Source organism: Cajanus cajan, chromosome 7 (genome assembly GCF_000230855.2).
Source record: "Cajanus cajan strain Asha chromosome 7, NIPB_CcT2T_4, whole genome shotgun sequence".
In the NCBI taxonomy this organism is placed as follows: Eukaryota; Viridiplantae; Streptophyta; class Magnoliopsida; order Fabales; family Fabaceae; genus Cajanus; species Cajanus cajan.
In genome coordinates this window covers 60,849,350-60,865,115 of record NC_138523.1, presented here as the reverse complement: position 1 = coordinate 60,865,115, position 15,766 = coordinate 60,849,350, and the positions used below count along the sequence as shown (strand labels likewise).

Here is a 15,766-nt window from a genome sequence, read left to right as displayed (position 1 = left end):
TATATATATATATATATGCATGCACAAACTTACAAATTATCTTCAGTAACTGAATTTCATACAGACCCACATGTTCAATACCAATCAGACAAATTCAAGAGGCTTTCATTCTCCTTGTCTCGAATCAGACACAATTAATGCAAATTGCAAAAGATATGTTGCTTTCTAATGTATGCTATTCTCCAAAGTTTGGTCGTGCAAGTGTACACAATACACAAACACTTTAGTCCATTTCCTAATCACCTTTTTCTAATCGAATATGCTTCTTTTTATTCTTTCTAAATTATATGCGTTTTCGCTCTGCTCATACATTTGTTTTAAAAACTCAACTAATATGCTATGTGTACCGGAGGGATTAGTATCGGTCAATGTAGATCGATACGTGGTGCCCTATCAGTCACCGACACGAATCTCGAACACGATTATGGCCGTAATAACAAACCTGCAAGGTCATTAATGGCTCAGCCAAGACAATGTTATTGGGTATCCTTTTTACCAACTTCTTGGCTCGGCAAATGGCCGAAATCGAGAGAGAACCCCGCTTAGTCACACCTCGACATGGTCGGCGACCGGTAAGGCCAAACATCAAGAACAATGAGTTCTGCCCCCTCAACATCTCCTCGACTCGGTCAAAGGCCGAGAATGAAAATCAGATCAACCCTCTATCTGTCGGCTCGGCCAAAAGTCGAGAACGAAGTGCAACCCCAATCCTATACCTATCGGCTCGGCCAGAGGCCGATAGAGCTAGGCAACAATTAGGATAATGATCATGATAAACAAGGGCAAACGCGCGATTAGGATAAGTCACGTAAAACGAGATATGTCACTGTTCATTTATTACTCTCGAGAATCGTGTTTATCCTGACTTGAGCGTCGGAGTACCTTTCCCCCTCTGAAATATTCACCCAGAACTCTCGTTCGGTCTTCCAGTTACCAGAAAATTACGAGTGTGCTCTTAGACAGGTACACTGTGATATAATGGTTTGGTCAACTTCCTAACCACCTTTTAACTCGGAAATGGTTTCATTTCTTTATATTTATTTACATTTTATATCCGGTACAGAAACCTGCTTTCACCAGGAACCTTATTTCTCATTTTTAAAGGTATTGCAAGAAACACTCGCATACACATATTGAAAAGACAAGTTATATAGAGATTATAATAATATTAAAGATTTTAATTTATTTTTAAAAATAAATATATTGTAAGAAGTACAAACAGTAAAATAAAAGTTTAATTTATAATTTTAGTGTAAAACATTTTACATATATATTAATAAGAATTTATCATATGGCAGCGTCTTACTAATAAATAGGATTCAATAAAATAATCAAATTTTAGTGTATATATATAAATTTTTACAATGATATTGTATACAAATAAAATTTTAAAGTAATCATATGTGGATAACAGATGTAAATATGGTAAAAAAAAAATGAAGGTTAAAGTTACTAATGAGATATAGAGTTGAGTATGAGTATTTTTCTTTTAATACAAATATGAAATGATTGCTATAATATTTTATCTAGACCCTACATATTCTCATTCTTACTCATATGAGAAGATATTTTGAGTTTCATTTTGGTATATTAAGACAATTTTAGAAGATTGTATACTGTTACATAAAAATGTACTGGAAGTAGAAAAGACAAAAAGGTGAAAACTCCAGCATTACCTGGTGCAAATACTAAGAAAAAGAAAAAAAGATGAATACTTATTCAAAAGCTTATATGTGACAACATGAAAATGCAAATTTTTAAAAATTGTCTTGAATTACTAATATAAGAAATGCATTTTTTATGATGAAAAAACAATTAAAGGTGATCTTTTACATAGTGTATATTTTAATTTGATTAAATAAAAAAAATGAGATAAAAATCTGGGATTTGGCTTCAGCTACGACGAGATTCCCGAGCTCTGTAACACGTTACCCGCTCTCGAATTGTGCTATTCCATGTCCCAGAAATTCATGGATAACTCTCCCCCTTGGCCCCATTCTCTGTAACATTTTTCTATCTGCCTTGCCTTCTGCTCTTGCTAATAAACAAACAAGTTTATGTTTATAATTATGCCACATCCTCCTTCTCGTAATCATTTTCATACAAGAGAATCGATGAAAGTAACATCTTGCCTCTATTAATTTATCCAACATGGACTTTTGTGTCAGACAATCTCTGCATCCACTTCATCATTTTCTTTCACAACCACAGTTTTACTTTTGTTGAGCAAATATTGAGACTGTTCCTCTTCAAGGCCCTAGTGAGATGCTTCTGAGCCTTCTGAGAGTGGGCAATGCAAAGAGCTGGAACAGTGGATCTCAGTATGGGTTTCCCGCATGTGATAGGTCCAGCTTGTGCACTGAAAAGTGAAAACAGTTACAAGCAGAGTATGGATAAGTCACAAGTTAGAAAGAAGGATTGCTTATCAAGATATCAAGCAGTAACATTCATATAATTAGGATGGAAACATATCAGATCATATCATACCTTTAAATGAACCTATACAGATACAGAAACACTATGAATACAACTTTGTTTAATAAATAAAAGATTAAACTAACGTCCAGCTTTCCATTTCAACCAAACATCACGGATTTGATCCTTGAAAGACAAAACACTTCCTATGCGAAACGAAAGAAAAAGGTGGCAAGCCAAGGCTTTAACTACATGTGTTTTCAGGCATCCCCCACAAACAACTGCAAAAAACAGAAACAAAAGGCCAAAGATGTAACCAGTTTATTTCTCAAATCAGCATGCAAGGTTTCACTAAAAACTTTTAATAAAGACACTGCAGTGTCCGCTGAATCCATCTCATCTCACAACTAGAATATGCAACATCAGCAAAAATCGCAAACATTGCCATCAGAAAACTAAAGAAGGGTAATAAAAGGGATAAATAAGGGGGGTGTATTGGTTTAGGATTTCGTAGGATTTTAAAAGACTTTTTTTGAGTAAAAAAATTCATTGGTATTCAATCAGGATTTTATGTCACTTAAAAATAATCCAGTGGTATTCAATCTGGATTTTCAAGATTTTTTAAAGAGTCCATTAAAATCTATTGGTATTCATTTGAGATTTTTTACAACTTAAAAACAATCTATTGGTATTCAAAAATATAAGGATTTTAAAGAATTGTTGTGTGAGAGGGATTTTGAAGGACTTTCTAGTGTTATCTATAAATACCAAATTCATAAAACAATCCCATCCAATCCCATCGAATTTTGAAGGATTGTTTGAAGTGACTTTTCAAGAATTTTCAAGTGAATTTTTCATCTTTTTTTTTTCTATGCTTCTGTCTTCTCCATTTTTTCTCTGCTAATAATATTGTACTATTGTTCATTGCTCATATATAATATTATAGTACTATTCTCATCCCATTCCCCTATTTTGTGAAACTCCGATATGTAAATGATAGTGTCATTGACTTGCTTCGTTCTCTTTAATTGACTTGCTTTATTTTATTCTATATAGTTGAATTTGTTCCTTTATATAACACAAAAAAAATGCTTAAAATTTCAACTTTTAAGTGATAATTTTTTTTATAACACACGTCAAGAAAAGAAAAAAGGTGAAAGATGAAATTGATATCATAATCTCTACAATATATATATATATATATATAAGATGAATTTGTTAGGGTTTCTGTGAGTAGAATGAGATAAAAATGGATTTTAGTTGGGGGAAGAACCATCTCAGCATAAAAACTGCGATTTCTCTCCTTCCTTAAGTTTGTTACTCTTATCCCCCTCCTTTTACGACTCAACAATTATTTTATTTTTTTTACTATGAATTTTTCTTTTTATTTTTATATTGTGAAATTAGGACTTTTTTATATTTTAAAAAAAGAAAATTAACATATGACATTGCAATATCTAATTTTTTAGGGTTTAGGATCTGTCTTCATTAACTTATTTTTTAAAAGAGAAAATATTGTTAAAATATTTGTTAGAATAATTTACATTTATAAATATCGTTAAAAATTATCATATAATATATAACTAAAATAATATATATATATATATATATATATATATATATATTCTATATATCTAAATGCTTATTCTTTAAATAATAATAATAATTATATATAATAATTATTATTATTATACTAATATTATATATATTGCATATGTAATTAGGTAAATATTTTTTTGGTGGATTGTAGATTTCCTAATCGACGCAATTTCAGCTCCATTTCGAGATATAAGATATCATCTACAAAATTTTGCTGGTCAGGGTAATGATCCTGAAAATGAGAAAGAATTGTTCAATCTTCGTCATGCGTCTTTAAGAAATGTGATCGATAAAATATTTGGTATTTTTAAATCAAGGTTCACAATTTTTAAGTCAGCACCTCCATTTTTATTTAAGACACAAGTAGAACTTGTGTTAGTATGTGCAACACTACATAACTTTTTACGTAAAGAATGTCATTCTGATGAATTTCCAATTGAAGTGGTGGATGAACCTTCATCTTCAACGTTACTAGTTAATGAAGATCATACTTTTAAACCTATTATTCAAACCCAGGAGCAAGAGCGAAAAGACGCTAATGTTTGGAGGACTAGTATAGCTATGAATATGTGGGTGAATGCTATTTAAGAGTATAAGATATTATGAAGAATTATTATTATTATTATTTATCTAGACATTATTTTTTTTATTATTTTTGTCTTTGACTCTTTTTAAATTTGAATGTATGAAATTATTTTTGAAATCTTATTAAATGTCAAAAATCCACGAAAATTCTACAAAATCCCACAAAATCCATTAAAATCCTGATTTAAAAGTCTTGCAGAATCCATTAAAATCCTGATTTTAAGTCTTGTAGAATCCTACAAAATCTTAAAAGTCATGAAAATCCTGCAAAGTCTTTTAAAATTCGCAGGATTTTTTTTAACTAAAAAAGTCCTTTAAAATCCTAATCCAATACACCCCCCTAGGCATCTGAAGTCCTAAACCAACCAGCAGCCTATTATACTAGCAAAATTTTGAAAATAAAAAAAAAAATTGCCTTTTGTTAAATTTTGCTTTAAAAGGATATTGGAACCAAAGTTCTCACGTGGCATGTGAAAACATGTATTATGGTATGCATAATTAGCTTAAGGGGGGAAGAGAGAGAGAGAGACCCTTTGATAACGTAATTGCAAGGCTTGTAAAGCATCTGGGTGGAATCGGAGAGAATGTGCAAGTGGCAGAAGGAAGTGAGAGGCATGGGGTGGAAGTTGCAACCGAGGAAGGCACAAGTGAGAAGCTTGAAAGGGTTGAGAGAATAGTGTGTGTAAAGGGTCTTGAAGTGTTCCATGAGAGCCCAGTAGAGGTGTCTGTAGCACTTGGAAAGGCGCTTCAAGTTGTGGAAACGACGCATCAAGAGTTCGGAGCGAGTAAGGTGAGAAGCACTCAACACTGTCGTGTTGGAAAATGGCTTTGCCTCATCCATTGCCACTCTCTCTCTTCCAACTGCCGCAGCCGCTTTGCCAAACTCACCAACAAAGGCTAGGGAAATACCAATGCAACCTCCCCTTATTCACTACTATTATTATACCTTTATTTTTTTATGTATATAAATTTAAGTTTGGTAAAAATTAAATTAAATGAAAATAATTCTTTTTGGATTTCTTTTTACAACAAATCAATTTTGCTTAATATTTTTAAAATTTAACCAATCCAAACTGAACTAATAATTTCAATATACATGTGTGTTTCACATTATACTTATGAATTTTATTTCAAACATTTGATAATACCAAAAATTTTCATGGGGAAGTTATGTGGCTTAGTTTGATAAGTATTTGGTTCAAAGTTTGTCTGTTACTTTATTTAGGATAATAAAACTCATAATTGACTAAGTAATGATTCAGATCGTGAGATATTTTTATTCGAAAGCAAGTTATTTTTAAAATAATAGAATTTAGATATATTTTGAAAATAAAGGGAGATTGTAACAGATTTTTATATTAATAAAAGGTATCATTTCATGAAAGTATGCATCTATATATGAAAAATACAAATCTATTTTTATGAAAGTATGTATCTATATATGAAAAATACAAATCTATTTTTATGAAAGTATGTATCTATTCATGAAAAAATGCAAGTACAAGAAGTTATATTCTTTCACGAAAGTTTGTATTCTTTTTGAAAGAATGTATCTCTTTAAAAGGTTGTATCTTTTAACTAAAAATCATGAGATATGTCTTTGAAGCTTGTATACTTGTATCTCTTAACCAATAAACATAAAATGGTCTATAAATAAATAAATAAATAAAACAAAAAAACCACCTCAGACTTTACATTCAAACCAATTTCTTGTTTTATATTGAGTGCACAAAATTATTATTACATAAACTATCATTGACAATAAAGCTTGATTGCACGTTGGTAAACCAAATCAAGGGCTTTCATGTATCTTAAAGGGGATTCATCATTACATCCTAATGTATTCGATTTATAAAGATTGATGAGAAATAACTTAAAAACTTTGTGTTTTATACGTCTCAGAGATATAAGATTTTCTTTATTATTGCAAGATTATAACCAATGTTATTTTTCATTAAATTTCATTTTTGTTACCGTCAACATCAATTTATTTCTATATGTTTGCTAATTACAACACATTTATTCGATGACTTAGGATGTGTTTCGTTTGACATTTAACACCAGTGACAGATTTAAAACCCTAAATTAGTGGAAACAATTTTTTTAAAAAATAATAATTAATAATAATCACCATTATATATAAAAAAGAAAAATATAAATGTTAAAAACAATCATCCACTCTAACTATAGTATAAGTCCATAACTGTTCAAATCAATCTAATTAGACACCAAAAAAAAAAATAACTCAACCTAATTAGACACATACTTCTATGAATTAGAGTTTTAGTTTCGACATATTGTCATCATTATAAATTTGTAGTTTTTATGATTAAAAAAAAAAAAAAACACTCCGTTTTACTGCATTGAAAATTTTAAAACTAGCAAAGTAAAAACACCAAATTGTTCTATTCTTAAATACACGTTATTTCATCTGCTGCAAACTCTTAAATATATTCATACGTTACGCTTTTCTTTATTAATGGAGTTCAAGTGGTGTTGGTCTGGAGCGTGACATTTGACATTGATGGTTAAACAATAGGCCAGCTTAACATGCTAAACGATCAAATCAAGCGTAAAAGGGAATTTTCCTAGACCCCACCACCAAAAAAAGAAAAAAGAAAAGAAAGCTAGAGGGGATTAGTCATAACGAGCTATTTCAGCTAAAGGAGATTAGCTGACATAAAACAACATATATGTAAATGTCATTTCCTATCGGTTTTATATGAACGCAAATCTCATTATCTACAACGGAATTCAATTTGTTTATTTATCTGTAATCTCATAAAGATGAAATGGCAAAATCATGTAATAAATGTAAATAATAACACGATAGTTCTAGAACAAGATGGGGTAAATATACCAGGAAACAATTAAAAAAGAGATAAAATGTCCCAAGATAAAAAAAGAAAAAATGTAGTACAAGAAAATCCACATTGATATGCCAAAAGCTCTTGCGAAGCCATTCTCTACGCTCTATCAAAATCTTCAGCAGCTCCTGAAGTCAAGATTTCATGCCTTTCTTCATGAACCAAGTACAGAGAATCCCATCAGAGGAAAGCTAACCCAGAAAGGCAAAAATAACTTTCTTTTTAAACTTTATTTTGACTTTAAACTGTGTGGGGTGTCCAATGTTACCAAAAAAAATTGAAAATTCCTGCAATCATATACACAAAATGATTGAATTGTTTATAACATGAAAACAGTCATAAACCTTTAAAAAGTGGGATATTTGAATTGAGAAAAGTATAATATTTTATTTGCTCCAACACAAAGGCATTGCATGGGATAAAAATAATACAAGAGAGATTCAAAGAGATCTACAATAAAAATGGGAAGAAACCATACAGTAGATAAATCTAGGTGGGGAGAAGTGGCTGTCTCTCGTCATGTCCCACACGATGAGTAGCCTGGAAATATGCATATTAATTAACAAAAAAACCTTGAGCAAACAGTTGAAAGTATATAAGACTCTAAAAATAAAAAAACAAGGAGATAACAGATTCGCACCTCCTCATTTGCTCCAGCTGCCATATTTATAAAGGATTCCTTTGACCTAAAATGAACGAAAGACATTTGTTATCACAAAGAAAGAAGGAAGAAAACATTTTTTTTTCTCTCAAGATTTTGTCATGTTGTCGTTTAAAAAAATAAGAGATCTCCAACAACTAAAATTTTCAGAAACTTCCGATTAAGGAAAAGAGAAAACATATGAATTGTAGAGTTCTCTGAAACCCGAAATGAAGTAAAACCCAAATCAACAACTCAGCTAACAGAAGGAAAATTTTGAGATCAGTAAAGAAATTAGCAAATACCTTTGTCTGTCATGAACATCATGCAGTTCCAGCACACCATTCTGTTCATCTTTAACTTTTGAAAGTGGTGAAAAGAACTGAAAAGAAAGGGTGAATAGTGTGATACAAAAACAAAAACATCATTGGTCATTGGCTTTAAAAAAATATCGTCATAATTACCAACCAGAATCTTCCAAATTCAACTTACCTGATGCATTGAGATGAATACAATAGAAATGCCAATAACGAAGTTCATTGTTAAAGTATGTCCAAATAGTACAGCAGATGCTATGCCAGTAAAGATTGTTGCTACCGTTGATGAGTACTTCTTCAAAATTGTATCTGCAACATATTGAATAGGTTATTGAGGAAAGGGACAAATAGCAGGCCAATCTACAAAATATAATTTAAGATCAATTATATTATACCAAAATTTTGTTTTAGCTTCTAATCATAATAAATGCAATATAAAAAATATATATATTTGATTATTGACCTGCATATTTGAAGAAGAAAGAAGATAAAATCCCTTGGGCAGCATTGTTTGCAATCAATAACATTGTGGCTTTTGAGTGACCTTGTAGGATATCAAAGCTGCTCGGCCCTGTAAAATTTAAAAGAGCAGATGAAAATCTGTTAGTTTGAGCATCAGAAAAAGCAACATTATAAACCACAGGTAAAAGGCATTAATGAGTTTTTCTATCAATGGAGATTAGAATCAACAAACAGAATTCAACCATCACCGATTCCACAACTTAATAATGGAATCAGTTTGTATGAAAGAGTCATGGCATATGTATAAAAATGACAATTTGTTGCCTCGTTTATATGAATGTGCACAATGATTTATAACAGAAATGCACGAATACAGTATTCCAAAGCACAGAACTGCTCGTTGCTTGCCTACTCCATCTCACATTTTCTTTTGCTGCAGTCGGAAACCTAGAGGGTGGTCTTGGTGTAACGATAAGGTTGCTGTCTTGTAACTTGATCATTTATTGTAATGATGGAAATAATCCCTCTGCTGACAGAGGTGAAATTGTATACATCTAACCCTCCTCTTCAAACCACACGATAGTAGGGGCTTAATCCACTGGATCATCGTGTTCTTTTAGTTTGTGAAATAAGACCTAAGTGCTGCTTTTTATGCATGGTTCGAAAACTAGAATTACATCTGGCTCAATATGAAAGAGATTAACATTGAAATTAATATTTTAGCTTTTAGGGAAAAATAACCAGGTCTTTTGCTTTATTTTACAAAATAATTAGATAAAGAAGAAATTGTTTTTCAATAGCTTAGTACCATGTTAAAATGATGCCCAACAGAACCCAGAAATTAGAGATTTAGCTCTCACCTTTGACAATAGCAGTCCCAAGTATCCCAAGAAAATTGAATATAGCTCCATATCCATATAAGAATAAGTTCTGTAAATCAAGAAATAGAGAATTAATATATATAGGCAATAAAAAAAAAAAAAAAAAATAGTTACAGAATCCTAGCACCACCTTGAAACTACCCATTTATTTTATTTTGCTTTATCTGTTGTCCTCCAGGATAACAAAATGATTCTAGTAGTTAGTTAGTCATTGAGCATCATTGTTAGTTTCTTTCTCTTAATTTTCCTCTTACAGTTATGTTGCTTTACCCAGAACCCCAGCCAATCCCCAAAGCCTCAGGCCTCAGTAATCGAGATTATATTTTCAATATAAACTGTAAAATTACATTTCAATTTTAATGTGTATATGTGCAATAATGCAAGTCTTCAATAACTGGACAATAATTAATTGTTGATGAAAAAGGAAGAACCCCAACTACTTAACACTGGACAGTAAGCTTCAGAAGCAAATTAAAACTCTCATTACTTACAGAAACACAATTTGCATTCATACTTTCAGGACTTAATAGAAATGCAGTCTAATAATGATTTTTTATTTTTGCAACTCCGCATGCATCACCTGCAGATAAATGCTAGTATCATATTGGCTCTTCAAAGCATACTCATTATAAACAGAGGCCATTGATGGAACGGTGACCTGCAAAATAATTTCCAGGTTAAAATTTCAACAAATAAAAAGGAATTTAAATAAATAAATGTACAGAACCAAAACTATCTTTAAATAAAACCAAAGTGAATATCAATATATCAAAAGAATAAACCACAAGCATCACTTACAAAGATCAATGTATAGAGATATGCACCCATCGTGACAGGAAGACCCAAAGCTGTAGTTCCTTCAGGTAAAGATCTTAGTTGATTAACACTTATACCAATAAGCAATAGAGCAAGCGCTTCCCACTGTAGCAAAAAGAATAAATCAAATTTCTAGCAAAATATAAGGAGAAGCAATTGGAAATTATATAAGAATTACAACTTGCTAAGGTTCAACAATTAAGAACAAAATAATGGTGCCATAAGGCACCTTACATACAACAGCAAAACACAGCTTCATGCACTAACCTGAATGATGGAAAACCGGCGCTTCATAATCACCTTTAACAAAAGTGCTATTACTAAAACCTGAAACATGCAAAGTCAAGAGTCCGCCATTACAAACTAATTCAACTTAAGCTACTATCAAGAATTGTTTCAAGGAACAATTGACAGAAAAATAATGTAAAAGAATTTTAAAAAAAAAATCAAAAAGTAACAGACAGACGAATATACAAAAATATCCTGAATTAAATAGAAAAGAAAAACTTAGTTAAGAATAATGGACCAAAACTAGTAAAATGAAGCAGAAGCAATAGGTTAACTTCAGAGGTGTCCAGCAGCCATCACAAGGGATATACCATTAGCAATGCATATGCAAGCTATTACTTAGCAGACAATAATACTTATATTCAATCATAAAGCACAATGAACTAGAAATTACCTTCAAATTACTTAACATCTTCACAGTAGCAGGATTAAAATACAGCTGCATGAAATGTGAAATGAGTACGTAAGTTACCTTAGATCCAATAATTTCTTAAAATGTGTAAAATGTGACTGAAATATCATAGGTAAGTCATGAATTTGAATCACTTGATTTGATTCTCTTTTCTGTTCCTTTCAAGCTAATGAAAATTATTATACTCTCAATTAAATATTAAACATATGGTACAAATAAATGCATAATATGCCATGGAAATTCATTAAACCACAGCCAAGGAAATATATCTGACATGACACATGAATTACACAACATCAGCTGATTATAATATGAATTGAACACTTGAAATTATAGGGAATAAATAGAAAATGAGGAAAAGAGAGAAGACCTCTGAATTATATTGAATCTGATAAGAAAATAGATGTGTGTGATCATACAAAGCAGTAGCATGTATTTATGTTAATAATTAATGTAAGTACTAGTGTAGTATGAGTACTACTAGTATCATCCCAGTATAATAAGATAACTAACAAAACAAGACCTGTAAAAAATAGTAATCCTAGTACTCTAGCATGCTATTCGTAATCCTATTGCCTTTATAACAACTTTATGTTTCTGTCTTTCTAATTTGGAAAAGTAAATCTACAAATATGCACTACCAACATCTGTAAATCTACAAATATGCACTACCAACATCTATCCACGTAATACAAAACCCAATATTTAAAATAAAATAAAATAAAATAAATAGTTACTGATTCTTGAAATTAACCAGTACATATTAACAATAAAAGGCAGATCTCTAATGACTAGCATTCTAGCCTCAATCCTTGTATATATGCATTGTTTATGTGCTAATTCTACATACCTGCATGATAAACTTCAGATAGTTGTTTATAGCATACAGAAGTGCAGGAACTGCCAGAAGGACATTGTTACGAGCTGCCTACAAGGGCCAAATTACCAGATACAAAATAAATATCAAAACTATCAGGAAAAGCTACAATCTAGAATTTTGAAATTGTTTATATTTGGTGATACATAAAGAAAAATGCAAAGAAACTTTATAACAAAATGCTCTTGCATATTCCATATTCACTGTATAAAAAGTAAGAATAAACACTGCACTACAAATGCATTCTAAGAGTGATCCAGTTCAAAATCCCAGGAAGCAGGGAATCCTAGACCACGCAAATGACAAACAATGAAGAAATGTCCTATATCAGAGAGAAAATATATGGTTCTAACAAATCTGTCGATTGATGCAAAATTAATATTATAAATCATAGTACCTGCATAAATGTAGAAAGTGAGAGGAGAGGCTTCTCCCCAACTTTTTGATTCCTAGCCTGCACAATCAACCAACCATTTACACAGACATAAAACAAATGAGTTTCATGAGCATACTCAGAAAGATTGGCCTCTTCTTCATTGTGAAAGGTAATCATCTTGAACTCTCTAGTGCCTAAGGAGCCCTAGTGAAAAGACTATGCCAACTTTCATTTACAACTAATAATATGTTTCCCTTCAATTTATCAACTTGTCCACGCATTTCATTCACAAATGGCATTAGAAATATTTTTCCAAAACATTAATTACTCTTTGCTTAATTCCCCCATTATCCATCAAGCCTAAAATCCTAGTCTCAAAAGATACCATACAATCAGTAATTGGCCCCTCGATCCCCATTTCATTTCCTGAAAACCACTCATACCCTTGCAAAGCTGGACACAATTGGCAACTAATCGAGTTCCTTAAGTATTTTGATCAGGTTTAACTCTTAATTATATGTTGATCATTCTTTCAACTCTAGTGTGGCTATAAATTGTAATATTTTATGACCCTTATCGAATGAAAATTAGGGGATGTCCTGTGGGAAAGGCACTGACTCAACTCCTACTAAAATCACAATTGTATATTGATTTACTTCAATATATGTGCCAGTGCCTCTTCCTTAATCTACTTCTCAGTAGACACATGCTTTAATTATAAATAATTGAAAAGAAAGAAAATATTTGAATATAGACAAAGGGAAAGTGATCTTAACCTGGATAAGAAGCATAACAATAGCAAAGAAAACCTTTGTAACCTCAGTCAAAAAATTAACACTAATTGGGCTAAAATTGAATTTCCCATCCACCTTGGACATATAGACAAGGATAGGCTGCCAATTAAAAAGAAATAATATATATCAGTTACTAAACCACAAGCATAAAGGTTGCATGAGTTACCAAATTCACAGCAGTGAACTCTATGATTTACATCAGAGTATTAGATTAGTAAGTCTAGAAAGTAGATCTGCCTGACAAAGAAATGAACTATGCAAATAAAGCAATTGTTTTAAGGATGGTAATATGCTTGATCACAATCATCATTACATCCCTAAGTTACTATTGGCAATGCCAGAGCAGGTACCAATTTCTTTCAGCTCAATCCTCTAACTTAAATCCTTGGGGTCCTGCACCCTGTTTGCCAACAGGGTCAAACATAACAAAAAAATATGCATGATGTCTTATATTTGTTTAATTAGCCATGGCATAATGTTTGTGCCGTGTCTAGTGTCCTAACAATCCTGAGCGTCATAGCTATTACCTCACATTTACGTTAATATTTGGAAGGAAAAAAAAAATCAATTGAGAGATGAGAATCACCTGGAAACCAACTAGAATACAATCTCCAACAACCAAAAAGACATTGAGTGCACGTTGCTTGGATGATATCCTACTTTTGTGGCGATCATAAGCCCTTGAAATAGTTTTGGCGGATGGGGAAACCAATTTGGAATGGCAAACACTGCATTCTATCATCCCGTTCTTCATGTATATCCTCCCACACTATCAGAGTATGAAGAACTCGATCTGCAACGGAATCAACAAAAACTATTCCTTAAAAACCCTCAATACATCATCCCCAAAAAAAAACAAAAACAGATCTTGCAGTAACTAAACAGCTAAAGACATCATTTAAACCGAAATTAAATGCGAATTCCAAAATAAAACAGAGATCCCTAAGGTAACGACAGAAGACCTAGGAAATCAAACAAAATAGGATTCCGCAGGAGCGAGATCTTGCAAAGAACGAAACGGAAAACAGAAATGAAGGCTTCACCGACACAATACGAAAAGACGTGAAGCATGAAATAGGGATTTGAGGAAGCAAAGACAAACCTAAATCGAGTCCAGAAGGAGCATTCAGGTGAAAGTCGATTTGATCTGCAGCTGCGGCAAGGGATTGGAAGTGGCTGAACAGAGAGAAGAGCGTGCGTGCGAATTTCAAAAGACAAATGGAGTCCGATTCCGAATCTGAATCTGAATTCACTCTGTTTGGGCGTTTGAAAGTTTAAATTGGGAGAGAGAGAGAGAGAGAGAGAAAAGAGAGAGTGCGTTTGGTTTTGAGAGGAAAATGAAAAGGCTATGTTATATGATGTTGTTTGCTTGGAACACACTCGTGACGCGTCTCAAAGTGACGGACCAATGAGGTGCCAGGAACGCAAAGTAGAGTCAAAGGAGGATTTTCTAGTTTGGTTTGGTGTGTCACTGTTGGTTCGGTGAAAAATTAAAATATGGAATCACTCCCTTACCTCTCTCTCTATATATTATTACACGAAATTTGTTTCCCTTTTTTCTATTCGGGTTACACGTTTCTTTCGCTTCAACTTGCATCTAATTTTATACAACAAACTTTCCTCTTCAAATTATAAATTTAAATAAACACACATATCAAAAGCAACTGATTTCTATACCAAAACTTGCAACAATATTCTAAATGCCCACACTTTCTCTTCTTTTCATTTTTTTCCTTTTTAAAACTACTCTATTTTTCTTCATAATTATCTTCCAAGATTTATTACCTATTACAAAATCTTATTGCACAAATTAGCCTTTTATTACAGTTTCGATACAAAATAAATTATGTTGATTTAGTAAGATCTTGACCAAAATCACAAACCTTAAAATAAAAAAAACTATTTTGAAAATATCAGGAAATATACTTGCATATATTCTCCTTGTAAATGCCGGTACTTTTTTTTTTTTAATTTCATTTTCCATTTAAAACTTACTACTTTATAAGTTGATACGTTCCAGGCTTTATTACAGCAACGGAGCTTTATTACAATTTGACGACAAAATAGATTCTGGTGAACTTAAAAAATAAAAAAATAAAAAAGTTGTTATATTATAAAATTAAAAAAATTTGATCCGTTTGATTAATCTTAAAAAATTGTAAGTGTTTTTTTTATAAATAATAATTCTTTATAAAATACTTCTTTAAAAAAAACAGAAAGTTTTTATTTTAAAATAAAAAAGTTTAGACAAACATTAAAAAAGTATAAAAATACTTATTTTATTAAGAAAATATATTTTTTAGGAGAAAAAACTTTAAACAAGCATATCCCAATATTAGTAAACATACCTAATATTAGTAGAGACTAAACTAAATGCATAAAGATTTAGGATCAATTTTTACTGTCTTGCTATAATTTTTTTATTGATAAAAATATT

The 15,766-nt window shown here is 31.5% G+C and overlaps 2 protein-coding genes across 3 annotated transcripts; both read right to left on the bottom strand.

Annotated features, from left to right (window-relative positions):
• Positions 1-1,696: 1,696 nt before the first annotated feature.
• On the bottom strand, positions 1,697-5,586 carry LOC109813586 (uncharacterized). The gene is made up of 4 exons (XM_083061052.1): positions 5,038-5,586; positions 2,562-2,696; positions 2,488-2,499; positions 1,697-2,372 (listed from the first exon to the last, which is right to left on the bottom strand). The coding sequence occupies exons 1-4, from the start codon at positions 5,438-5,440 to the stop codon at positions 2,200-2,202; spliced, it is 723 nt and encodes a 240-aa protein (XP_082917178.1). The 5' UTR covers positions 5,441-5,586; the 3' UTR covers positions 1,697-2,199.
• A 1,795-nt stretch (positions 5,587-7,381) lies between these two features.
• Positions 7,382-14,725, bottom strand: LOC109818185 (CMP-sialic acid transporter 3). Of its 2 annotated transcripts, none has more exons than XM_020383608.3 (16): positions 14,432-14,725; positions 13,916-14,122; positions 13,312-13,428; positions 12,557-12,613; positions 12,133-12,210; positions 11,265-11,309; positions 10,850-10,909; positions 10,565-10,687; positions 10,347-10,424; positions 9,746-9,815; positions 8,887-8,994; positions 8,599-8,732; positions 8,412-8,488; positions 8,107-8,152; positions 7,945-8,006; positions 7,382-7,618 (listed from the first exon to the last, which is right to left on the bottom strand). In XM_020383608.3, exons 2-15 carry the CDS (start codon positions 14,081-14,083, stop codon positions 7,956-7,958), a joined length of 1,212 nt encoding a protein of 403 aa, XP_020239197.1. In that variant the 5' UTR covers positions 14,084-14,122; positions 14,432-14,725; the 3' UTR covers positions 7,382-7,618; positions 7,945-7,955. The 2 variants fall into 2 exon arrangements, with proteins under 2 accessions (XP_020239197.1, XP_020239188.1); XM_020383599.3 differs by having other exon boundaries at positions 7,382-7,753; positions 14,432-14,722.
• Between the last annotated feature and the right edge of the window lie 1,041 nt (positions 14,726-15,766).